Source organism: Hydractinia symbiolongicarpus, chromosome 8 (assembly GCF_029227915.1).
Source record: "Hydractinia symbiolongicarpus strain clone_291-10 chromosome 8, HSymV2.1, whole genome shotgun sequence".
In the NCBI taxonomy this organism is placed as follows: domain Eukaryota; kingdom Metazoa; phylum Cnidaria; class Hydrozoa; order Anthoathecata; family Hydractiniidae; genus Hydractinia; species Hydractinia symbiolongicarpus.
In genome coordinates this window covers 18,675,580-18,703,407 of record NC_079882.1, presented here as the reverse complement: position 1 = coordinate 18,703,407, position 27,828 = coordinate 18,675,580, and the positions used below count along the sequence as shown (strand labels likewise).

The 27,828-nt window shown below is 34.9% G+C and overlaps 1 protein-coding gene across 8 annotated transcripts in view; it reads right to left on the bottom strand.

The window, feature by feature from the left end:
• LOC130655841 (uncharacterized) overlaps nucleotides 1-27,307 on the bottom strand; it is a 28,775-nt gene extending 1,468 nt beyond the window's left edge. Inside the window, exons 1-4 of one of the 8 annotated variants that reach the window (XM_057458652.1) lie at nucleotides 27,210-27,238; nucleotides 3,809-3,894; nucleotides 3,444-3,515; nucleotides 218-3,312 (exon numbers count right to left, since the gene is read on the bottom strand). In XM_057458652.1, coding sequence (XP_057314635.1) covers nucleotides 218-1,393 — 1,176 coding nt within the window. In that variant the 5' untranslated portion in view covers nucleotides 1,394-3,312; nucleotides 3,444-3,515; nucleotides 3,809-3,894; nucleotides 27,210-27,238. Of the gene's footprint in view, nucleotides 1-217; nucleotides 5,138-27,209 lie in introns of those variants that run through there. The other 7 variants (XM_057458655.1, XM_057458651.1, XM_057458653.1 and 4 more) reach the window with 7 other exon arrangements.
• Between the last annotated feature and the right edge of the window lie 521 nt (nucleotides 27,308-27,828).

The following is a 27,828-nucleotide window of genomic DNA, read 5'->3' as shown; positions in this document are numbered from 1 at the left end:
GGCATTTTAAGAAGTTTATGTTTGCGAAAAAAATTATTTTAGGCATCGCGAATGAGTATGACTTAAATTTCGCGTATATTTGCTCAAGCGAAAGTTGTTTTTCAACTTTAAGTGCTTCCTCTATAATCTCAATATATTTATACGCATACCGACAACTTTACAGACGATTTTCATAATTAAATAAAATGTACGAAACTTTTATAACGTATATACTTACACCAGGTACAAGTTGAGAACGATCTATTTTATCATACGCATTCTCCGTAACTGTATTCACAAAATCTGTTTTCTGATGAATGTGATCATAGTCCGCTTCTGCTTCCGATCGCGAACCCCAACTTCCTTTTCGATCCAGCTGGTCGTAACTATTGTTATCAGAAAAAGACAACCCTCTCGGGGTGCCAAATGTTCCTTGAAATCCTGCAACAGGCGAAATACTATCGCCCGTGTTTCTCCTGCTTTCTGCTTGTTGTGAGTGATTATAATCAGGTGGTTTGTAGATGGCTATAGAATTGTTTGAACGAACAGACCTCGACATTTCGCGACCGATGTGAGCATACCCAGGCATGTCTATGTCGAAGTTACGTATAGGCACTGACTCAGAATGCATGCCAGTAGCAGAACGATGTAGCTGATCGTATGTCCTTAATATTTCTTCGTCCGTAGTTGGCTCCTTTTGTCTGGGATTAATCTGCGCATTTTCGTTTAAGGTGGCAGCAACAAAGGCATCGACAACGCTAAACATCTCCTCGTCCTGTCCAATATTGGTGTTAAAAACAAATACGCCCTCTCCCATCGGTGCTCGACGTCCAGCTTCGATGGAGAACTGGCACTGTTGAGAGCTTTCGTAATTTCGAATAGTCTTCAGTGGCCACATAGCAAGTATTGCTCTTGAATCTTGCAAGGCTAATGTTATTCCCCATCTCGTAAAGTGCAACAAACAACGCTGCTGCGCAGCGCCGATCCTCTGCATCTGTTTGTTAACAGCTCCTGACACTGAGAAGATGCGTCCAGAGATGGCACGACTCAACTTTGTCTGCATTTGAATCTGCGTAGCCCATAAATCAATAATTTTAGATTTATCTGTGCTTAAATACCACTGTTCGCTTTCGTTATTTACTTCCAATACGTTTTCTCTGCCTTTAAAGTTCGCAATCTTAGCTATCTTATACCTTGGATATAAATCTAAAACTTTCTTCGGTTCCAATATATTCCAGTTTTCATCTTTTTCGTATGATGCAAGATACATTTTGTCAGTGTCTTCATTTAAATGATACAACACTAAGTACCTTCTCTTCCAAGGTTTTTTAACTGTCAATTTCATCCATGATTTTGAGTTCGGAGCATCCACGAAACATTCCAACCATCCTTGATGTACACTTTCTCTATCCATGGTTAGTTATCCTAAGATTAAAAGGATTTAAAACATTTTTATCCTAAATCGCGAACATTAGGCCCTTTTATATACTACGCTTCACCTTCAACCATTATACGTTACGTCATCTTGTACATATTATCGTCAACTGCAAATATAGGACTAAATCCAATCACAACATGGCACTAAGTGCAGGATATTTTTTGAAATAAAGTTTAAAACAAAGTGATCAGAAGATAACAAGTTAAATCTGCAGCATCATGGAAAATCGAGCGAATTTATGGACTCTTCTGACTCTCAACATATCAGTTCATCGTTACATAGCCTTAAGACAAGGAAGGCAAAATAGCAAGACTATGCCATCGTCACTGAACTGGCCATGAAACCAGACAAATATCAGTGTATCGTGTTAAGGTACATTTTCAGCGAAGAAACTAAAAAGATATTCAAGTCGGTGAATATTACTGAAGAAAAAAGTCAATGTTATTATTGATCAACTAGAAAAGTTTACAAAAGGTGTATAGTAAGCGAAACACTAGAGACACACATTCAAAAATTGCATACAGAAAGATGATGAAACTTCTGATACTATTTTTACAGACATCCAAATACTCAACAAAAAATGAAAATTTTTTGATGCCTGCCAACGGCTTGATTAGAGATCACATTGTGAGCATAAAAAATGAGCCTGTCGGAAGAAATTTGCTGGCAGAAACAAAACCCTTAGTGCTTAAGCTTAACGCTGATAACGCTGATTTAATATGGGCGAGTTAATGTTACCATAGCCATTGAGTAACCCAAGCTATGTGAGGGAAATTGAGGAGAGGGCACACTATGTGAGCCATTAAATGTTGCACAAAATTACCTGGTAGAATGGAACCCTAATTGGGTCTGCTTAGCTCAAAATGAGCATTAAATACCCTAGGACTCCCCATCTAAGCCATGGTCTCTACTGCAAACAATAGGCAGGGTATATCCCTTAATATTTGTGAGGCTAGCCATGTAAAATATGCACATCTATCTTATCTACCAATACTGCTGTACTAGGCTGTGACAGAGGAGATCAAACAAGTGGAGAAACTCAGAGTTATTTGAAAGGCAGAAGAACCAACAGACTGGTGCCAACCATAGTAGCAGTTACTAAACCCAGTGGAGATATAACACTTTGTATTGGCCTCACCAAATTGAACAAGGATGTTATATTAGCTAGGTTAACTAAACAATGGCCAGGATTGGGGACGATGACAAAATTTATCCACCCTTAGGAAGATTCTGTTGTACATGAGCTCCTTTCACCTAAGTTCCCTACAGGAAATCCTTAACAAGAAAATCAATGCAGTCATTGGCGCCCTTCCAGGTGTTGCCAAAAGCACAGAAAGTGAACACGACAGCTGTCTGAAACAATTACTCCAACGCTTTTTAAAAAAATGGAGTGATCCTTAACAAAGAGATATGTATCTTCAAAACTCACCAAGTGGAAATCCTAGGACATGAAATTCCTCCAGAAAGAATCAAACAACTATAGTCCAAAGTATCAGCAATCTCAGACAAGTGGATAAATTTCGGTGAGGATTAATTTTGGTGAATTTGGCGAATTTCGGCGAAATTTAACAAATTAAATACCCGCCAAAATTTTGATAACTGACTATTCGCCAATTTAAATACTCGTCAAATTTAACATAATTTACTGTTCATCAAATTAAATTTCCGCCAAATTTACAAAAAGATTGGGTTTTTTTAATTATATAAGAAAAAAAACGAGCTTTTTTTATATTCACAAGTTTTATAAATAAAATTCATTTCTTTGTGTCATTCGCCAAAATAAATCCACGCCACACACTCCACCTTAATGACACAACCCACAAAGTGAAATTGGATGGCAGCAATAGTGTACCAGCAGCATGAGGAAGAATCCTGTGTTGTGTGCATCACGGTTCCTGTTAACACACAAAAGAAGCTATATCACCCTACTGAGGTTAAAATGTGGCAGTAAGCTGTGGATGTTGAAAAATGCACCTGTACTTACATTGACTACCACACTTCATAAACCACTAGTACCAATACTTACCAGTAAACACTTGTTGACTTGTTGCCCAGGATGCAATGCATCAGAATAACACTATAGCTTGTACATTTAAGGCTAAACGTGTAAAAGGAACCAGTCTCATGGATCTATAAAAGTATCACAAATACCAACAGGACAATCAAACCAGCAGAATTAACTTTCAGAACAAGAAAGTCCATCAAGTCAATGTGATGATACAATAAATGCTGGCTAGCAACCAGAAACTTAAGGAGATTCACCACAAGTCAAAAACTGACATTAAACTAACAACTTTGAGCAATGTTATGAACAACTGTTGGCAAAAACTGGATTAAAAAATGCCTCAAAGAAATCTGCAATATTACACTAACAAATAAGACATCACAGACCTGGACATCATCCTGTGCAAAGATAAGTAGATCATTATTCCACAATCTATGCAATCAGACGTGCTAGAACGCATACATCCAGGACACTAGAGCATAGAAAAATGCAAACGTAGAGCCAGGAGCAGCCAGGCGTTAAACCAGAAAATTACTTTAAGCATCAGTAATCCCTTAAATTCTCTTTCAAACTTTTCATTATTATTAATCATATTTATACAGGTTTACATCTTCAGTATGATATAATATATCTGCACTGTTATCAACGAGTGACCTGTTAAAACAAAATAAACAAAGTAAACAAAGAGCCAAAAATTGTTTTTTGTTTTAAATAATATATATAAAATTATGAGAATGTTAAAAAAAAAGAAAGAAAAGAAAAGAAGAATCAAATAGCAGACTATATAAACAGAAAATTAGCAAAATGGGAATTAGAAAACGAGAAACTCAAATTGTTTGTATCAAACAGTTGATAAACAGTGAACCTACAAGATCTCGAACTGTTACCACCACATTTTTTTTCCTATCCATCATTACAAGTAGTAACACAGTTTTCATCTCTCTATTTTGGGCGTCCAAATTAGATGTACCCAAAATCGGTATAAAGATATAGCCCCTGGCAGCTGCTACTGGCCAGAAATGAAAAAACAAATTGAACAAAATGTTAAAATGTGCACCACCTGCACCACCTGCCCTGACCAAGTCAGCTGAAAAGCTTACACCACACCCTGTCCCAACTCAACCATGGCAGAAAGGGAACTGATCTGTTCCAAACAATGGTAACAACTATGTTGTGGTTACAGAATACTATTCATTCTGGCCAGAGATTTACAACACACTAGGTCAATGCACATCATTATAGTCATGAAGAATATTTTCAGCAGAAACGTTATACCAGAGGAACTTGTATCTGACAATGGATCCCAGTACAAATTCAACATGTTTAAAAAATATTCCACGGACTGTGGATTCAAACATATACAACATCCAGTCCTGGATACCATCAATCATTGGGTTAACAGAATCAGCAATCAAAATAATAAAAATCATGATCAAGAAACAACTTTGTTCCAAATTTGACATCACTGAAAGATTGTTTGTCATCCAGAACACACCTCTCCGATGTAATATAGCCCAGCTCGATTATTATTGGGTAGACAACTGAGAGACAACCTATCATCATTACCACAGCCACAACAACATTAAAGAAGAAAGGAGGAAACAAAAGGAACAATTGGACCGGTTCAGAGGTAAAAGCGGACCTTCCCAATTTGGTTGTAGGACAACGCGTTTGTATCAATCACTGTGACAAAGAATGGTTGGTCGATGGCACTATCCTATATAAAATAGCTCCCAGTTCATATGTCATATGGTGTACTGCAAAGATAGAATTTCCATAGAATTTTCTCACAAGATCCACTGTGAAGCAGCAGGAAAACAATAACAAGCACCACTCTAAAAAGGTAGAGAGCGACACCGAAAGGATAACTGCTGATATTAAATATTAAAATATTAAATGAAAGCAGTTTCTCAATTAAATTTCCAGACATATCATAAAAATTGATAATATTTTTCCTGATTATTGGAGTGAAATTGAGAAAGTGAAATTTTCCAGACAAAAAGTAATTATTTTTCTGCACTAGAGCCTGGTCAAAAATATTTATAGTGCCAATTATTTAACATATATGTAACACATAACAGAAATGCTACAGATATGTATATATACTATATATGCAATAGAGTATATAGATTTATGTAATTCAAAAAATTAAAAAAAATTGCAGGGTCCTACTACAAAATAATAATAATAATAATAATAATAATAATAATAATAATAATAATAATAATAATAATAATAATAATAATAATAATAATAATAATAACAATAACAATAACAATAATAAATATTTAAAGTGGCTAGCCCAGAAAATCACAAAAACCTATAGTTAGTGGATTGTTTCCACTGGGGGCCACCAGAACAAAAAAACAACAAAAAATGATAAACCATAGACTGCCTCAACTCAATCGTTTGATTGAGCTGAGGCAGTCTATGGTTTATCATTTTTTTTTTTTTAGTAACATTTATAATCTGTGAAAATTAAAAAGAAAAAGAATAAAAAACAAAAATTAAAAAGTTAAAAAGTGATCTCCATTAGAATTTGCCAAATACATTAGAGATGGAAGTCTTAAACGAAAGCAGACTTCCATTACAGGTCACTTGGTCTGGAAGATTATTCCACACTTTTGCAGCTTTAAATGGGAAGGCTTTTTTGCCAAAATCCGTGTTGACCAAGGGAAGTGTGATCCTGTTTTTTGAAGCTCCTCTTGTTTGATGATTATGACAGTTTTTTGTCAAAAGGAATTTTGAGCGCATGTCAGGATGCGATTCATGGCTTTCAAAACTAACATGGCATCGGTTTTGATGAGTAAATTACTCATTGAATATTCCCTCTCTTTCCCAAGAAAGGTACAGACACATTTTAATCGTTTTTCTAGTTTTCCCAATCTACCTTGGGTGCTGAGGAGCAGTAGTTGAAATATGGCATGACAAGTGCATTATAAAAGGTTTTTTGTGTGAGGTGTTAAACAGGATGCAATGGTTCTAATTTTAGAATATTTAATTAGTATTTTTTCTATTTATGTCATTAATGTGCTCTTCTCATTGCATTTTTTGATCAAATGTTACCCCAACATAATCAACTTTTTCGCTCCTCATAAAAGGAATACCCATAGAGTTGATAGTTTTGTTCTCAACTTTTTTTAACTTGCTGTGGTTGCCAAAAAAGATTGTTTCAGTTTTGTCCGTATTAATAGTCATTTTGTTATTATTCAGCCAGAGGTCGACTTGCCAAAGTTCTAACTCGACTTGGGAGACAAGGGTATCCAAGTTTTTATGGGACGAAATAATTATTGTATCATCTGCATATAGATGGTGGTAGTTTGAATTGATGACAGATTTCAAGTCATTAATATAGAAAAGAAAGAGCAGGGGTCCCAACACAGATCCCTGCGGCACCCCAAAAGCATCTTCATGAAGCATATCTGATCCTGTGTCGTTTACAAGAGTCAGCTGCGTTCGGCCCGTTAAGTAGGACTCAAACCAGTCAAAGGCAGCATCTCTGATGCCAAAACACCATAGTTTTTTCAACAAAATTTTATGATCAACAGTGTCAAAAGCTTTTTTAAGGTCAATGAGCACAGCACAAACAAAGTTATGTTGGTCAACTCAGTAAGAATAAAATCAGAGACATCAACTACTGCAGTTTCTGTGGAAAAGAGTTTTCGAAATTCAGACTGTCTGTCATTCAGGAAGTTGTGCTCAGAAATAAAATGAGACATTTGCTCATACACTAACTTTTCAAAAAATTTCATAGGAATTGGCAAAATGGAGATAGGCTGATAATTAGTAGGATTTGTTTTATTGCCACTTTTAAAAATAGGCGAGACCCCTTTAGTCTTCCAACATTTAGGTACATAACCAGTAAATAAAGATTTGTTGAAAAAACTTGATAAATAAATACTTAAAACTGACAAACCTACAGTCGTGAACCAATTCCATCCAAGACAGTAGCTTTATTAAGTTTTAGTGAACTAATTACTTTTTCGACACTTTTGGTCTGAACACGAGCCCACCGAAAATCGTGTGCGCTAACAGGTGGATTAACATAAGTAGTGTCAGAAGAAAATTTAGAGGCTATTTTGGCACCAAAACTGATTAAAAATGAATTGAACGTCTTGGAAACTGCTTTTGGGTGAGAAGTTTCTGTACCATCGTTTTGGCCTACTCGTTTTACCGAGGTAGTGTTGCCTGACTTATCAGGAACCAGTTTTTTTAGCGTTTTCCAAAGTTGTTTTGGCAGTTTTTGAAAGTCCTGCAAAACGTCATTATAGTACTCGTTTTTGAGTCGATTTTTGAGACCTATTACCTGGTTCCTTTTTTTGTTTGAAAGCTCCCCAGTCTATGATGGATTTTTTTTTTGATGCTTTCAGCCACTGTTTTAACATTTTTATTCAGTTTCTCACATGCTTCATCAAGGTCATCATAATTATCAAAATATGACTATTTGTCTAAATTCCTGAGGTCCTTCAGAATAGCCTCTTCACTGAAGTTCATGTAGCTAGAACCTTGATAGTTTTAGGTTCAAATTTTGGCTTTTTGAATTTTCCGATAACATAAACTAAATTGTGATCACTGATGCCTAATCCATGACACTAGTTTCAGAAATACAAGAACTGTTAGAAATTATCAAGTCTATAAGAGTACTACTATTTTCAGTAACACGAGTTGGCTCCGTAATATGTTATTTTAGGAAAAGAGTGGAGCATAATTCCATTATTTTGGAGGAAAGAGCATATTTTGAAAGCATGTTACAGTTAAAATCTCCCAAGATAAAAACTTCTTTTTCTTTTGGGAGTTTATTACAACACTGTTTAAAATGAGTACACAGGTTTTCTGCAAATCACTACCTCCAGGTGGCCTGTAAACCTCACACACGTAAATAGGTTTAGTTTTTTTAATGCACACTTTCACTCATAGTAATTCAACATTTTCAAGTACAGGTGTTTCAAAAGGTGGCTATCCAAGTTTTCATTGACAAAAATCAAAAACACCCCCCACCTTGTCTATTCCGATCATTCCTATAACAAACATTAGCCATCAATTTAATGTCATTGTCAGTGATGGTGTCATTAATTTTGGTTTCACAGATGGAGAATACATCAAGTTTTGTTTGATGTGGTAGAAGTTTAACATAGTCTAGTTTGGATGACAGACCATTAATGTTGAGATGGGCCATTTTTAAGCCCTTCCCATTTCTGATTGCCTCAAAATCAAAGTTTTCATCAATAGTAATATTGATGTTGTCCGGAATTTCGTAAATTACCAGAAAGACAGGAAGTGCAAACGAAAAACAGTTTATCTTCAGGAGTCTTCACAAATTGTTGATATTTTTTATGAGAAATACGCTCACATTTTTATGAGCCCCTAATCCACACTCGTCACAAGAAAGTGCTTTGTGTGTTTTTGCCACAGGTTTTAAGCATGAAGAAATTATTGCATTTTTTTCCTAGAACTATTTTCCAGACATTTTTTACATTAGTGAGCCAAAATCTAGACTATTTCCAGACTTTACTCTAATTCCAGACATTCTTGGCAGATGTGGCAACCCTGGACAGTCACTCAGACACGTGCTTTACAGTCTGACAGACACAGAAAATGACACCAAATACCTGTTTGGGAAGGAAATAGACTACTGTGATTTATAAACAATAAACTCAAGCTATATATTTAAATACATTTTAAGAAATTCAGTATTTTCAACACTTTATTAGTTTTTTCTTACTATATATATTAGTTTGTTTTCTTTCAGTTTCCTTTTTTGTTCTACGGCTTTAGCTGGTAGAACTTTAAAATGGGCTTCTTTTTTGTCGCTTGTTTTTACTACCGAGACTAGTGAACCACAGAAGGATACCAGTCTAGTGTAGCGGTACATATAAGTTAAAGTTTTTCAGTGTTGGGACTTTTTGCTCCAACGGGAGTTCCAACAGGCTAAAATTCTTTTTAAAAAATAAAATTAATAGTAGTTGTTTTATTAATTTTCATGTGGATTCATTTAGGTTTTATAAAATCAGTGTTTACAAACTTGAACTAATTTTTCTACTTTCATATTTTTCTTTTTTGTCTTTTGCTGTTCCTGTTTAAAATAATCAATCTCGTCCCCAGGGCTTCTTTTTCCCTTTCTGATATGTGCGGGCGCCAGCCACATATAAGAAAGAGAAAAAGAAGTCCTGGGAACGAGATTGTAAAATAATCTATATAATAATACGCGGTTCTGTCTCCGTCTGTGACTTTTACAAAGTGACTGACGTCAGCAAAATTTTTAAACCCTTATATCATCCTCGTCCCCAGGGTCTTGTGGCCCCTGAGCCGTTATTTCGGGGGAAGCACTTCATGGAAGGATCCATTTAGTCTGTGAATATGTCGTATCCGACATTGTCGTATTCTTCCAACGACATCCGACACACGACGTTAAGCAATTTATCAACGCCGTAATGTTGTTAACACATAATACTGCCTACTATACATACTACTGCCTAGCATAATATCTTTGTAATATACAGTAATACAGTGTAGTACATAGTAATATCCCGTATTTTACACTGTATTACTTTGTAGTATTCGGTAATATACTGTAATACCTTGTAGTATTCGGTAATACACTGTAATGCCTTGTAGTATTCAGTAATACACTGTAGTACTTAGTAATATACTGTAATATTTTGTAGTATTTAGTAATACACTGTAATACCTTGTAGTATTCGGTAATATACTGTAATGCCTTGTAGTATTCAGTAATACACTGTAATACCTTGTAGCATTCAGTAATACACTGTAATACCTTGTAGTATTCGGTAATATACTGTAATGCCTTGTAGTATTCAGTAATACACTGTATTACCTTGTAGTATTCAGTAACACACTGTAATACCTTGTAGTATTCAGTAATACACTGTAATGCCTTGTAGTATTCAGTAATACACTGTAATATTTTGTAGTATTCAGTAATACACTGTAATACCTTGTAGTACACTGTAATACCTTGTAATATTCGGTAGTATACTGTAATACCTTGTAGTACACTGTAATACCTTGTAATATTCGGTAGTATACTGTAATACCTTGTAGTATTCAGTAATACACTGTAATACCTTGTAGTATTCAGTAATACACTGTAATACCTTGTAGTACACTGTAATACCTTGTAATATTCGGTAGTATACTGTAATACCTTGTAGTACACTGTAATACCTTGTAATATTCGGTAGTATACTGTAATACCTTGTAGTATTCAGTAATACACTGTAATACCTTGTAGTATTCGGTAATACACTGTAATACCTTGTAGTACACTGTAATACCTTGTAATATTCGGTAGTATACTGTAATACCTTGTAGTATTTAGTAATACACTGTAATACTTTGTAGTATTCGGTAATACACTGTAAAATACCTTGTAATATTCGGTAGTATACTGTAATACCTTGTAGTATTCAGTAATACACTGTAATACTTTGTAGTATTCAGTAATACACTGTAATACCTTGTAGTATTCGGTAATATACTGTAATGCCTTGTAATATTCGGTAATACACTGTAATACCTTGTAGTATTCAGTAATACACTGTAGTACTTAGTAATATACTGTAATATTTTGTAGTATTCAGTAATACACTGTAATACCTTGTAGTACACTGTAATACCTTGTAATATTCAGTAGTATACTGTAATACCTTGTAGTACACTGTAATACCTTGTAATATTCGGTAGTATACTGTAATACCTTGTAGTATTGATTAATACACTGTAATACCTTGTAGTATTCGGTAATACACTGTAATACCTTGTAGTACACTGTAATACACTGTAATACCTTGTAGTATTCAGTAATACACTGTAATACCTTGTAGTATTCGGTAATACACTGTAATACCTTGTAGTACACTGTAATACCTTGTAATATTCGGTAGTATACTGTAATACCTTGTAGTATTCAGTAATACACTGTAATACTTTGTAGTATTCAGTAATACACTGTAATACCTTGTAGTATTCGGTAATATACTGTAATGCCTTGTAATATTCGGTAATACACTGTAATACCTTGTAGTATTCAGTAATACACTGTAGTACTTAGTAATATACTGTAATATTTTGTAGTATTCAGTAATACACTGTAATACCTTGTAGTACACTGTAATACCTTGTAATATTCAGTAGTATACTGTAATACCTTGTAGTACACTGTAATACCTTGTAATATTCGGTAGTATACTGTAATACCTTGTAGTATTCAGTAATACACTGTAATACCTTGTAGTATTCGGTAATACACTGTAATACCTTGTAGTACACTGTAATACACTGTAATACCTTGTAGTATTCGGTAATACACTGTAATACCTTGTAGTACACTGTAATACCTTGTAATATTCGGTAGTATACTGTAATACCTTGTAGTATTTAGTAATACACTGTAATACCTTGTAGTATTCAGTAATACACTGTAATACTTTGTAGTATTCAGTAATACACTGTAATACCTTGTAGTATTCGGTAATATACTGTAATGCCTTGTAGTATTCAGTAATACACTGTAATACTTTGTAGTATTCAGTAATACACTGTAATACCTTGTAGTATTCAGTAATACACTGTAATGCCTTGTAGTATTCAGTAATACACTGTAATATTTTGTAGTATTCAGTAATACACTGTAATACCTTGTAGTACACTGTAATACCTTGTAATATTCGGTAGTATACTGTAATACCTTGTAGTACACTGTAATACCTTGTAATATTCGGTAGTATACTGTAATACCTTGTAGTATTCAGTAATACACTGTAATACCTTGTAGTATTCAGTAATACACTGTAGTACCTGGTAATATACTGTAATATTTTGTAGTATTCAGTAATACACTGTAATACCTTGTAGTACACTGTAATACCTTGTAATATTCGGTAGTATACTGTAATACCTTGTAGTACACTGTAATACCTTGTAATATTCGGTAGTATACTGTAATACCTTGTAGTATTCAGTAATACACTGTAATACCTTGTAGTACACTGTAATACCTTGTAATATTCGGTAGTATACTGTAATACCTTGTAGTATTTAGTAATACACTGTAATACTTTGTAGTATTCGGTAATACACTGTAATACCTTGTAGTATTCGGTAATACACTGTAATACCTTGTAGTATTCGGTAATACACTGTAATACCTTGTAGTACACTGTAATACCTTGTAATATTCGGTAGTATACTGTAATACCTTGTAGTATTTAGTAATACACTGTAATACCTTGTAGTATTCAGTAATACACTGTAATACTTTGTAGTATTCAGTAATACACTGTAATACCTTGTAGTATTCAGTAATACACTGTAATACCTTGTAGTATTCAGTAATACACTGCAATACCTTGTAGTATTCGGTAATACACTGTAATACCTTGTAGTATTCAGTAATACACTGTAATACCTTGTAGTATTCGGTAATATACTGTAATATTTTGTAGTATTCAGTAATACACTGTAATACCTTGTAGTACACTGTAATACCTTGTAATATTCGGTAGTATACTGTAATACCTTGTAGTACACTGTAATACCTTGTAATATTCGGTAGTATACTGTAATACCTTGTAGTATTCAGTAATACACTGTAATACCTTGTAGTATTCAGTAATACACTGTAATACCTTGTAGTATTCAGTAATACACTGTAATGCCTTGTAGTATTCAGTAATACACTGTAATACCTTGTAGTATTCAGTAATACACTGTAATACCTTGTAGTATTCAGTAATACACTGTAATGCCTTGTAGTATTCAGTAATACACTGTAATACCTTGTAGTATTCAGTAATACACTGTAATACCTTGTAGTATTCAGTAATACACTGTAATGCCTTGTAGTATTCAGTAATACACTGTAATATTTTGTAGTATTCAGTAATACACTGTAATACCTTGTAGTACACTGTAATACCTTGTAATATTCGGTAGTATACTGTAATACCTTGTAGTATTCAGTAATACACTGTAATACCTTGTAGTATTCGGTAATACACTGTAATACCTTGTAGTATTCAGTAATACACTGTAGTACTTAGTAATATACTGTAATATTTTGTAGTATTCAGTAATACACTGTAATACCTTGTAGTACACTGTAATACCTTGTAATATTCGGTAGTATACTGTAATACCTTGTAGTACACTGTAATACCTTGTAATATTCGGTAGTATACTGTAATACCTTGTAGTATTCAGTAATACACTGTAATACCTTGTAGTATTCGGTAATACACTGTAATACCTTGTAGTACACTGTAATACCTTGTAATTTTCGGTAGTATACTGTAATACCTTGTAGTATTTAGTAATACACTGTAATACTTTGTAGTATTCGGTAATATTCTGTAATACCTTGTAGTATTGGGTAATATACTGTAATACCTTGTAGTATTCAATAATACACTGTAATACCTTGTAGTATTTAGTAATGCACTGTAATACTTAGTAATATACTGTAATATTTTGTAGTATTCGGTAATACACTGTAATACTTTGTAGCATTCAGTAATTCACTGTAATACCTTGTAGTATTCGGTAGTATACTGTAATACCTTGTAGTATTTATTAATACACTGTAGTACTTAGTAATATACTGTAATACTTTGCAGTACTGTTTAGGTATTTGGTAGTACACTGTAATACTTAGTAATATACCGTAACTAGTCGATATGGTCGGTCCAAAATCCACTTAGACAGAGAAAAATAATAAAAAGTTGCATTTAACTTTTGATGACGTCAGCACTGTCCTGTTCATATACTTAAAAAATGTTCTTAAAATTTTGTTAACTCGTAACATCTCAAAATAGCATAAATTTGCATACCCGTCGCCTTCATCGTATAGATCTTGAAACCCTATGGGGTTGAAAAAATTTTGATGACGTCATCAACCTCTCCACTCCAAAACGGATTTGGGGAATCAGGTTGCGGAAACTTACCCAAATTTGTCCTAGGTGGTCCCTAGTTACCCACACGGTGAAAAATCATTGACGTCAGCACCTTGTTTCCAAGTAATTTTACCTCAAAGCTGTAGGTGCGCTGTAGTGGATTAACAAATTTATTATAGGATATATATTGTAAAGTAGTGTTATTGACGTCGCGCCGTAACGACAGAAAACCTAACATATTAGACATACATTTTACGGCAATATTAAAGGAAAACAAGACGTATGATATACGCAAACAACCTCGCGAATAAAGTTTACAAAAAGCTGTCTATCAAATTGTGACTTTTGTTACGAAGTTAGGCACGACATATTTTACTATTCAGATACGCAATAATACTACGCAGTTATATTTCAAAATTGATTTGTGAGATCTTTTTGAACGGAAAATTCCTCGATATTTTAATTTTCGATGGGTCCGTCTTTGGTGAACCCAGGAAGAAGAAAGACCACAAACCCCACCTAAAATTTGCTAAATTCAGTAATTCAGTTAATTCTGCCTACATTCACTTTTGAAAAGTTTGGTGCAAACACCTTTACTTTACCAGTTAGTTAAATAAGGCTTTTGAACCCTTTTCTTATCTTTTTAAAAAAGAAAAAGGAAAAAAAAAAAGGAAAAATAGTTACCAAGTTGAGATTCGAACACACGACAACTCCCGTGTCGGTGCTCAGAGAGGCAAAAATTTCCATTCCCGTAGGACACATTTGCGTTTTAATACAAGCTCACGAGCTTGTAATAAACACATTCTCTCAGGCAGAAAAATAGAACTTTAATGTGTTTTACTGACAGCAGCTTTGCATTTGTATATCCCTATATCCAAATATTCCTGTATCTGCACCCAGTAACTTGCAGTTGACCTGTCTTTTTTGGGATACAAAAAGTAACTTGGGTATGGATGCCGGAATTATTCTGTAGCCTTTATGGCGTTGCCAAACATTTATGCGCCCAGAATGGAAGGGGGTACATTACAATTTAGGCATTCATACATGCATTATTCTGTACCCTCTCTGGTGTTGCCAGATATCTATGCGGCAAGAACGGGAGGGGGTACATTAAAATTAAAACACACATACCTGAATTATTCTGTACCCCTTATGGCGTTGCCAGATATTTATAGGCACAGAAAGGAAAGGGGTACAATGTAATTCAATCATCCATACCTGAATTGTTCTGTACCCTCTATTGCGTTGCCAGCTATTTATGCGACCATATTGGCAGGGAGGACATTTTAATTCTGGCATCTATACCTGAATTATTCTCTACCCTCTCTGTCGTTGCCAGATACTTGTGCACCATAAACAAGAGGGGGGATAAAATAATTCAGGCATCCATGCCTTAATCTTTAGAAATAAGTTTGGCTAGCTACATCACTACTGTAACAAGGCACCTCTAGAGAGAGGTACAAATTTGACAATCAATTTACTACGTGATTACGCAGTTTGTATTTTTATTTAAGTTCCGTTTTTCCTAAATTTTGTGTATTTTTGTTATGATTTTTTTTACCCTTAGACTTTTACCCTATCATTCTGTTGAGTGTCGATGACAATTGATCATTTAGTTCCATTTCAATTTTGAATCATTCGTCCATTTGACATTACTTCTATTTCTGGTTATATATAAGTGAAGAAAAATTGTTTGCCTGGTTATTAGATTAATCTCTAACTTAAAAAGCATTATCCTGCCATATACAAAACGCCAGAAGATAGTAAAAAGACGGAAGTAGTTAACACATTATGTACATAACTTTCTTTTTTTCTTTTTTTAACCTCAATGTTTCTTAACTCAATATTTACAGTTCTTCGTATGTTGGATTTCCTTCTTTGTCGCATGTCTTCGTTTTCTTGTTCGTTAGGGTCACTGATGAATCTCCTCCTCTCCCGACTCAGGAGAGCTTGGCGGTATCATTTCTTTTAGTTGAGGAGTCGTGTTGATGATTTCTCTGTCCCACCTCAGGAGAGCTTGTGTCCATTAGATCCTGACTACCCTCTACATGATGAAGAGGAGAAGGCGTGTTTACCTCTGGTAGCTGATTGCATTGAAGTAAAAGGTTTCGGTGTACCACATTGGTCTTGCCAGATCCAGATCTTATTTTGTACACAGGTAAATTGAGTTTCTGTGCGATTATTGCGTAAACATCTTTTTCTCAATAGGATTTTAGTTTTCCGGTCTAACCTCGTTCTTTAAGGTTACAAGTAGAACCCTGTCTCCAACTGCAAGTATAGCATCATAAATCTTTTTGTAATAATTCTTTTGTCCTGATTTAGCAGACTTGGATGAAGCAAGACAGGCTTGTTAAATAAATCTTTTCTATTTTTCTGTAGAAGTATGGTGGTCCTCAATTTCTTCTTTTAGAGCGAACGTCAAGTCAATTGGCAATCTGTTATGGCGTCCAAACGTTAGGTAAAACGGTGTAAGTCCAGTTTTTTTGTGCACTGTGCTATTGTAGGAAAAGACAAGGTGTTTAATGTGGTCTTTTCACTTTTCTTTCTTGTATTTTTCCACAGTCTTAAGCATATTTATGATTGTGTGATTCATCCTTTCACATTGGCCATTGCCCATTGGGTGATATGGAGTTGTCCTTGAGGATTCCATGTCACTTAATTCCTGCAGTCTTTTCCAGAGTTTGTTGTCAAACTCCTTCCCTTGGTCATGGTGTATGCGTTTGGGAAATCCGTACGATAAAATGAATTCATTGAACATCTTTTCAGCTGCCGCTCTGCCTGACTTATTCTTGGTAGGATAGGCTTGGGTAAAGCGGGTAAAGTGGTCAGTGATTACCAACATTTACTCATATCCTCTTTTTGCTTTGTCAAGATGCAGGTACTCTACAGTAGGCCTTTCCATTGACTCCTGATGTTGATATGGGCTCTAATGGTGCTCTTTGTTCAATGTTTGGCTTTTTATCCTTTATGCACTTGCATTTCTTGAAAATAAACATTTTGACATCACTAGCCATGCCAGGCCAGTAAAATCTCCTCCGTGCTAATTCAATCACGCGATCATATCCCAGATATCTCCTTGAACACCATCCTATGATAACATGTGGGATGAACAATCTGGTTTGCAGTTGTGTTTTTTTTAATTAATATTCCTTCAGAGTTTATAAACATCTGTTGGCAGTATCTTGCCAGTAGTCTACTTTTTCTTGAGATTTTCTTCTGGATAGCTCATAACTTTTGGTGATTTGAGTTGTTTCACTAATAAATACAGAATAATCTTTTCATGTTTAGGTTCCCACACGATGGATTCCGACGACGATTTGTGACCAGCAGTTCGTTTATTGGAACGTTTACTTGCTAGTTGTACTGCACTGTAAACCTTTCGATAACAAATCATATAATGGTTTTGTTATTCTTTAGAAATCTTTTATCGATGACCTACAGTATCCAATAACACCTAACTCTAGACGTTAATCTTTGACCGTTTTTGGTTGTTCCAACAATTTGTCCAATGCCTCCGTGTTGACATAGTCATTGCGGTAACTAGTGTCATCAATTACTTTCCCAAGATATTTGACCTCTCTTTTAAAAAGGCAACATTTTTTGGATTAAGCTTAATCCCATGCTCTTTTAGTTGTTGCAAGACTTTTCGTAGATTAGATTTATGCTCCTCAAAGTTGTTGCTGTAACATAGGATATCGTCCAAGTAAGGTATACAGATAATATCTCGAAATCCTACTAAGCACTCATTCCTGTAACGCTGAAATGCGGGTGGTGCGTTATTAGGACCAAAAGAAATCCGTAACCACTCATACAGTGCCCAAGGTGTCGAGAAAGCAGTGTAATGCCTAGAGTCCTTGTGGATAAAGCAAACCAGGATTTCACTCCAAGACCATCGAGGATATCTTGAATACACGGGGTAGAGGCATTTTGTCAGGTATGATTTTGCTGTTCAACCGAGGATAGTCGATACAAAGACAAAGATTGCCATCGCACGCATACCATAGGACTAGGATACGATGAGTACAACGTGTTTATCCACTGGTTGGTCAGCAAGTCCTTTTGGTAAGTTTTTACTTCATCATGGTGGTTTTGGGATCGAGCAATATCTTTGCCATACCTGGGTGTTGTCTGAGAGCTCTAATTTCCGCTTCAGATTTTAAATTCTACCGGTGTCATTTTTATCCCTAGAAAAGGCTTTTTTTTCGGCGATGAGATATCGTGAACTTCCTTTTGCTGAGATGGTGTTAAATGCTCAAGATTCGCTGGCGGTAACCAATTATCCGACCTAGACATGTTGTCGACTTAAACCGAGGAATTGGACATAGATGTAGGCGATGTGTGTGTTGAAAGTTGGGGACTTAAATGGGTCCATTGTCCCTGTAACTCTAACGAAAAAACTGTTGATATTTGATTCAAAGTACTGGATTTCAAGTACTGGTGTTCTGGATTTCAATCTAATCTCACTACCAGTAAAACTTTGAAAAGGAACTGTGATTGTCACTGACTTTCCTAGTGCCAACTTTGCCACTACTTCTCCGACCTTCAAATTCTGATCAACAATGAGAGGTTCAAATATCACTGGCACAGTCTTACAATTTGAAATTTTAATTTTCACTCTGCACTCCTATATGGTGTTTTAAAAAGAGGCTTATTCAACTGAACTACAGAAACTGTACTTGGATTGTCACTTATATCCTTCATAACTGATAGAAAAGAACTCGTGACTTTTGAAGAAAGGTTAAGCGTTTCTGCTACTGGCTGTTCATTAGAACTATTGATTAGGTGTTGATGACATTAAAGCCGATTATCGGTTGGTCGATGCTTGAATCGGTTACCAGGAATGGATCGGTACATGGTGGTCCATTTTTCAGTGCAATTTTCATCACAGCGACTCCGTGGATCCCAACATTTGAATTATTGGCAGCTTTGAGGCTCCTTCTCCAATAAATTCACGGATACTGGCGATCGGTTGGTTTGGAAATTATCAGCAGTTATATAGCAGTACACAAACGGGAATCATTAACAGGTTTCATATATACATGGTTAGTAAGAGTTGGTTTACTCCCGTCCGAAACAACACTTACTGGTTTTTCTTGATATGTGCACTCAACGCGAAAATGTCCAGCTTTGCCACATTTAAAACAGTGATTACATTTTTCGCATTTTGATTAACGTATTTTTCGCATTTTCGCAATCTTCGATTCGGTGCCGGTAACTTTTTCTTTTTTTTTTCTTTTTTTTTTTCGGTGTTCCGCTGGGTTTTTTTCACATAATTATACATATCCTGTCTTACTTCAATACTAAAACCATTAAATGAATTAATAAAAAAATGAATAAGGTAAATACTCATTGCCTCCAACTTTCGAAAGAGAGATGGCCAGATGAATGTCACTCAGGCTGTATTCGATCTTTAGTGAGCGTGAGCCTCTTAAACACAGCAATGTCGATCGGAAAAGGCTATACGATAGCTTCGTTCGTATGAAGTCTGTTACTCTTTGGGGTTTTTCACCTTTTTTCTCAGCCATCATCTCGCACAAACGTGTGTAAAATGTTTTACACTTACGACCCATGCTACCACTCGTCGAAAACACCAAAGGCGTGAAGGTACCATTCTCGATGTTGTTCACACGTTTATTGTAGTGCCTTTTCTTCTCCCCTTCATTCCTTTTGGAGCATTTTTCGAGCTCCAGACCCTGTACCTCTGAGTATTTAGGTCAAAGACCCTGATATCAAAAAATGCTCTATGTACAAGAGTCCAGAAACCCGTAGCGCTGATGTCGAGTCGCGCTTCTTGGCTTCTGTTCATTGTCCGGTGCGTCAGGTGTTCACCATCCATTTCGACAAGCCTCGGTTCCCTTCTGACGTCAAGGAAGACTTCGTTTAACATGATTGACGTTAAATCACGAATTTCGTTATGTCGTAACGTAACGAAGCTTCCCTTCTTGCACGATAACGCGTGTGCTATGTCGAAACGGCTTCCGCATACAAATTCCGTTGGGGGTCTTGGAAGCGACCAGCTATACCTGATATGTAAGGCGTCTTGGAATTTTAATCATGGCGGAACTTTTTGTCACTTCTTCCTCTTCTTCAGACATCCTGAGGATTTCGTTTTGTAGTTTTCTTGTTAGGGATTTGGAGTTGTCGTGCTCGATTGGGTTGTCTGACATACGTTTTTGAGTCCAAGACCACTAAGTCTTGGAGGCAATGTCAACAGCTCGTGCTCATTGTCGTTGATGGCCTTCCCTCTAGTGATCGCTGGGATGAACTGATGCCGTATCACGTCCTCGATAGGCTGCGGGTATCTCTTAAAGCCAGGTATAGTTCGGATGAGGTAAGTAAATTTGTGTTGGTATCCGCTGACGTTGCATGCGTATGCCGCTTGTGGTTAAGTCACGGCGATTCGGGTTTGAAGAGACAATTCCTCTGACCATATTTCCACTAGAGTTTTACAGTGTTTTTCTTTGTAACCTTCACTTCCAGTCACCGCGCCCAGATGTCGTTTACCTTCTGTTGTTGCTTGGATGTTGGTTCCCCGGAAGCTTTCCATGGCTTCGGCCAAATTGTTGAGGCAAGTAACCAAAATGGGTTCCTTCAGTCGCAAGGTTATCCCACCAGGTTCGTAATGATCTGCATTTCCCTGGTGCAGTTATGTCGTCAGCATAGGCGGCCATCTGGTCCTGTTCCACCATGATCGACATTTGTATTGTACAGGGCAGGATCAAAACCAGTCAGTAGCCATTTTATTACCTGGATTCTATTCTCGTCTTAAAGCAATAATCAAATTTTGCACATGATAGAATACCAATGACAAATTTTCCTCCACAACTACTTAAATTAGAATATACAGTTCGAATTTCGAAGGAAAAAAAACATTCGAAATTATATAAGAAACGAACCAACCAAATAAGGGTATTTGTTTCATTTATTTTAAACCGACTTACCCTTCCAAACATTCCAAGTCAGCGCATCGTCTGATTCAAATGTCTTTTCGCATGTTACGCAGAAGCAAATTGTATATTCAGCAGTGGCTTTTACTTTTACTTTTTGCTCATGAGCAATCAGAGCTCTTGCAGTATTGAAGTTTGTACAAATTTTTTTGCATAGGGTCCTACTCGCATCTTTTAACTGGCCTTCGGGCTGTTTTGACAGGGCCCCTGCTGGTTGTGATAGTTTGTTAATACTTCCTTGTATTTATTCAGTTCAATTTTTGTAAACTGTCATTCCCAGAAAAGATTATCTGTATCTGTATCTATATCTGTATCTGCAGCCAACGTTCCATGTGATATGTGAACGCTGGGAAGAAAAAATACCCAGAATGCTTTGCGCAACCGTCGAAGATCTATTACATGTATTACAGTATATTACTAAGTATTACAGTGTATTACCAAATACTACAAAATATTACAGTTAGATGTTACAAGTACTACAGTGTATTACCGAATACTACAAGGTATTACAGTGTATTACTGAATACTACAAAATATTACAGTATATTACTAAGTACTACAGTGTATTACTGAATACTACAAAGTATTACAGTGTATTACCGAATACTACAAGGTATTACAGTATATTACTAAGTATTACAGTGTATTACTAAATACTACAAAATATTACAGTATATTACTAAGTACTACAGTGTATTACTGAATACTACAAAGTATTACAGTGTATTACCGAATATTACAAGGTATTACAGTGTATTACTGAATGCTACAAGGTATTACAGTATACTACCGAATATTACAAGGTATTACAGTGTACTACAAGGTATTACAGTGTATTACCGAATACTACAAGGTATTACAGTGTATTACTGAATACTACAGGATATTACAGTATATTACCGAATACTACAAGGTATTACAGTGTATTACTGAATACTACAAGGTATTACAGTGTATTACTGAATACTACAAGGTATTACAGTGTATTACTAAATACTACAAGGTATTACAGTATACTACCGAATATTACAAGGTATTACAGTGTATTACTGAATACTACAAGGTATTACAGTGTATTACTAAATACTACGAGGTATTACAGTATACTACCGAATATTACAAGGTATTACAGTGTACTACAAGGTATTACAGTATATTACCGAATACTACAAGGTATTACAGTGTATTACTGAATACTACAAGGTATTACAGTGTATTACTGAATACTACAAGGTATTACAGTGTATTACTGAGTACTACAAGGTATTACAGTGTATTACCGAATACTACAAGGTATTACAGTATACTACCGAATATTACAAGGTATTACAGTGTACTACAAGGTATAACAGTATATTACCGAATACTACAAGGTATTACAGTGTATTACTGAATACTACAAGGTATTACAGTGTATTACTGAGTACTACAAGGTATTACAGTGTATTACCGAATACTACAAGGTATTACAGTGTATTACTGAATACTACAAAGTATTACAGTGTATTACTGAATACTACAAAGTATTACAGTGTATTACTGAATACTACAAGGTATTACAGTGTATTACTAAATACTACAAGGTATTACAGTATACTACCGCATATTACAAGGTATTACAGTGTACTACAAGGTATTACAGTATATTACCGAATACTACAAGGTATTACAGTGTATTACTGAATACTACAAGGTATTACAGTGTATTACTGAATACTACAAGGTATTACAGTGTATTACTGAGTAGTACAAGGTATTACAGTGTATTACCGAATACTACAAGGTATTACAGTGTATTACTGAATACTACAAAGTATTACAGTGTATTACTGAATACTACAAAGTATTACAGTGTATAACTGAATACTACAAGGTATTACAGTGTATTACTAAATACTACAAGGTATTACAGTATACTACCGAATATTACAAGGTATTACAGTGTACTACAAGGTATTACAGTGTATTACCGAATACTACAAGGTATTACAGTGTAATACTAAATACTACAAGGTATTACAGTATACTACCGAATATTACAAGGTATTACAGTGTACTACAAGGTATTACAGTGTATTACTGAATACTACAAAATATTACAGTATATTACTAAGTACTACAGTGTATTACTGAATACTACAAGGTATTACAGTGTATTACTGAATACTAAAAGGTATTACAGTGTATTACCGAATACTACAAGGTATTACAGTGTATTACTGAATACTACAAGGTATTACAGTGTATTACTGAATACTACAAGGTATTACAGTGTATTACCGAATACTACAAGGTATTACAGTGTATTACTGAATACTACAAAGTATTACAGTGTATTACTGAATACTACAAGGTATTACAGTGTATTACTGAATACTACAAGGTATTACAGTGTATTACTGGATACTACAAAGTAATACGGCATATTACTAAGTACTACAGTATACAATACGGCATATTACTAAGTACTACAGTGTATTACTGTATATTACAAAGATATTACATTAGGCAGTAGTATGTATTAACAACATCACGACGTTGATAAAATGTTTAACGTCGCGTGTCGGATGCAGTTGAGCTGTCGTGAGGGAAGGAATACGACAATGTCGGGTAAAGGTGAGGTTGTGTTAGAGGTTCAAGTATACGACATATTCACAGACTATATGGATCCTTCCATGAAGTGCTTCCCTATTTCGGAGTGGCCAACAATGATCTATCAGCTTTATCAACAAGGCAAAATGCCCTGGGAACGAGGTTGCCCTTATATCTCATTAACCGTTCATCAAAAGCACATGGTCATATACATTTTCTTGATCAGCAGTTTAAGCTCTACACAATAGAGGCAACGTGAAAACAAATTTCCAAGAAAAAATATTTTGTCTCTTGACAGATCCTTGCTGGCGTCATCAAAATTTAACTAACGGTTCTTTTTTACTGTTATCCTGTCTAAGTGGATTTTTCCACGGGCTTCATCGATTAGTCTCTACAGTAATACAGAGACTGTGTGTCTGTCCGTAACAGGCAAGGTGGATGTGTTCCTTTTTCTTTGATGTTGCCGAAAAAATGCATGTCTAATATGTTAAATTTTCTGATGTTATGGCGCGACGTCAATAACACTACTTTAACGTCAATGTCCTATATTAAATTAATGAAGCCATTACAGTGCACCTAAAACTTTGAGGCCAAATAACTTGAAAACGAGGTGATGACGCGACGTCAATGATTTTTAACCGCGTGGGTAAACTCGGGACCACCCAGGACCAATTTGGGTAAGTTTCCCAAACCTGGGTCCCCAAATCCGTTTCGGAATTAACGGGTTGATGACATCATGAAAAAACCTTTATACGTAATATCTCTGCAACCGTTTGTCAAAAAGTACATGATCCTATACATTTTTTTGATCAGCGTTTCAACCTCTACACATTACAATCAAAGAATAAAATAAATTTTGCTAATTTTTTTGGGATCTGCACTGTTGACGTCAGTAAAACATCTAATACACCCTATTTTTCCATTGTTTCCCTGCCTAGGTGGATTTTTCCAAGGGCTATATCGACTAGTAACATATTAATGTGATAGTTTTCTTTTTTAGTTAAAAATCGGCTTCCGTAGATAATGCTTTCACAAAATATACGCCTTGCTGGTAAGAACTTCATATAAAAGACTTCTATGCGCTGAAGGTTATTCTTCTTTCATCATAAAGTGCTCAATGTTGTTTCAACAGAGCGAATACACAAGTAAAGAAAACAATGGTTTGTATTTTCTAAACTAATAGTTTCATGCCGCCACACGAACAACAATCTTCAGTATAAAATACTTCACAAACTCTAAGTTTGAAGATGGACGCATCATAGTGGGTTCCCTGGGGTGTTTTTTTCTTGCATTTATTAGCCAGTTAACTTTACTCAAAATTTTAGTTGATGTTCTTTTAATGTGACTTTAGATGTAAGGAGGCAACTGGGGGTCTGTTCTTTTCATTTTTTATTGTGCCACACAAACTCTGTTGTTTGCAAGTCCCAAAAAACATTCTTAGGCGCATTAAAAAAACGACCTAGCTAATTCACTGACTCCTGACTTAGTTAAAAGAACTATGTAGACATGAATTTCTATTGCCTGACCCCTTCGTCATTGGTAACCAGATCTTAGACAAGAAATCCAGCCATGCGGCTCTTAACTAATGCAGAGGTGAATACCGACGGAGCACGGATAAAGAAAGTCTGCAAAACTGCACTTGCAGGCGGAACAAGCACAAGCAACCAACCTTCTATTACCAATTTGAACAATTTTAAAAACGAAACCCACATGCGGTATAATTTTTTTTCTGTATAAATTTTGTATAAGGTAGCTTATTTTCTGAATGAATTTTGAAGTTTTATTTGAGCTACTTGGATAAACTTAAAAGATTTTTTTTAATTTCAAAAGGAAGCATGTTTTTTCCTATTCGCTTGTGATGACTTTAATAATACTAATACAAACTTAGAAACTTATTTTGTTTTATATGTTTTAAGTTTTCTTTAGTGACGGCATTTTTGTGATTTAATTGGCTTTCTAAAATGCGTAGGCTTACTTTGTTTTTTAACAGCGCCCTGATACATTTTTTACTTGTGGAGTGTGATCATGATTACGAAACTTCCATGATGGCACATAGCAGATAAAAAGAAAACAAAAGAGATGCGGAACGAAGATTGATTAAAAGAGACAGATTATATTTGAATTATCTCGTTATTTTGCATGTTTGGATTTGTAATTTTTCAATTTATAATAGGTAATATCGTAGCTACAGAAACGTGTTTTATGTTTAAAGGATTTTGCACCCTCCAGTGTTTGGTGTTTACTGGTTAAATTGTCCCCACCTTTTAAGAACACACGCCAAAATACTTTCTAGGCGTGCGATCATACACACGCCCAAAACTATAATGGTGTGTGTAGAGGCGTGCGCGTGCGACCGCACGCCATTCCCCCCAAGCCTGAGGTATGTAATTGTTTCAACAATGTATAATTTTATGATAGTATCTATCTATTCTTTTAGCATTTTTCTATACTACATGAGCGTCTGTCTAGGGTTGAAATTTAATTTTCTAACCCATTGTTTCGTTGTTGCAAAGCTGTGCAATTGTATAACATCTCTACAAGCATTTGGAACCAGATTTTACTGTACAGTACGTTTTTTCTTAGTAAAGAAATAAAATTTTCAGGTAAAGCACAAAATGCCCAAAGCCACCAATTAATTATTTTTGCTAACTATCATTTCTGTGATTTCTGTCACCAGTCCACTGAACAACAACTTTTGTTTTTGCTTTGAAATCCCCTTATTTACAATCATTTACTGCAAATTAATTTCACTTAACTCAACTATTAGTATAAAAAGAATACTTCTTGAGTGTTTAGCTTACACAACTGCATTTGGAAATTAAAATTAATATGAAGAGGGATTGGAGACAAGCTGAACACCAAATTTGTATTTTTAATATTAAACAGTATCTATCTCTATCTAATTTAATTGATGTATACTAAGGACGACAAGCATACCTGATTTATGTTCAGTAGATCTTCAAAATAAAATAATCTCAAAAAAGGGTTTTATTTAAAGTCCATCAACATATTAAAAGGCAGAAATCTTATCCAGACTCCTTGTTTTACCATTGTTTTTTTAATGTTTCTAATCTCATCACATATAATGATAATGTATATGTCTGCATTGTAGGACAATTATTTGTCAATACAAACTTTTTTTTTACAAATAATTCTTATTTAAGCCAGAAAAAGATAAGATACTTTGCTGAAATACATTTTAAAGAGAAGGGATAAAGCACCAATAAAAAGAATGTGTTCAATGTAAGTATTACAAAATAAACCGATTCAATTGTCAATAGGTCGTAAAAATATTCATTCTTTTACCCTTTTTAAGCAAAAAACCTTTACATTACCTGAATAAAACTTTCCTTTCACTCTGTGCATATCAGAAAATAACTGTTTGCACTATAGAAATGTATTTTATGTATAGAAATATCTAGATGTTTTTGTTTTTTTATATTATAACCTGCCAATTTTGGTTATGTCATATCCTGGTTTATATTTTTGTGCCAAAGTAAGATGTTTTTGAAAAACAATGCATTGTTAAAATCTTTATAAATTTTAATGCTTGTTTAGAAAAGAGTATATTTTATGAGAATGAATGACATTAAAAGATTTAGTGTTGTTATTACTTATCACCTTAAAGGGCTTTTTGTGTTTATAGAATATTAAAGCATGATTGCAGCATAAACTTTTTATGTGGTATCACATTATCTTTCTCTTATTGTTTAGATTGGAATATTTTATCTTGCATGCTAATTATTTTCCTATTTATATAAAAACCAAAAGAGGAAAGAGTGTTTCATTTCATTCATTAACTTAATCCAGTTTTGGCATTATTGTTTTGTTTTAATTGTGTCACAAAATAATGTGTGAGGCTGTCATGTTTCTTTACGTCATTATTTTATTATGACTCACCTGAATAAACTTTTATCTTATAATAATAATCAAGAGATGTTACAAATTTTATTC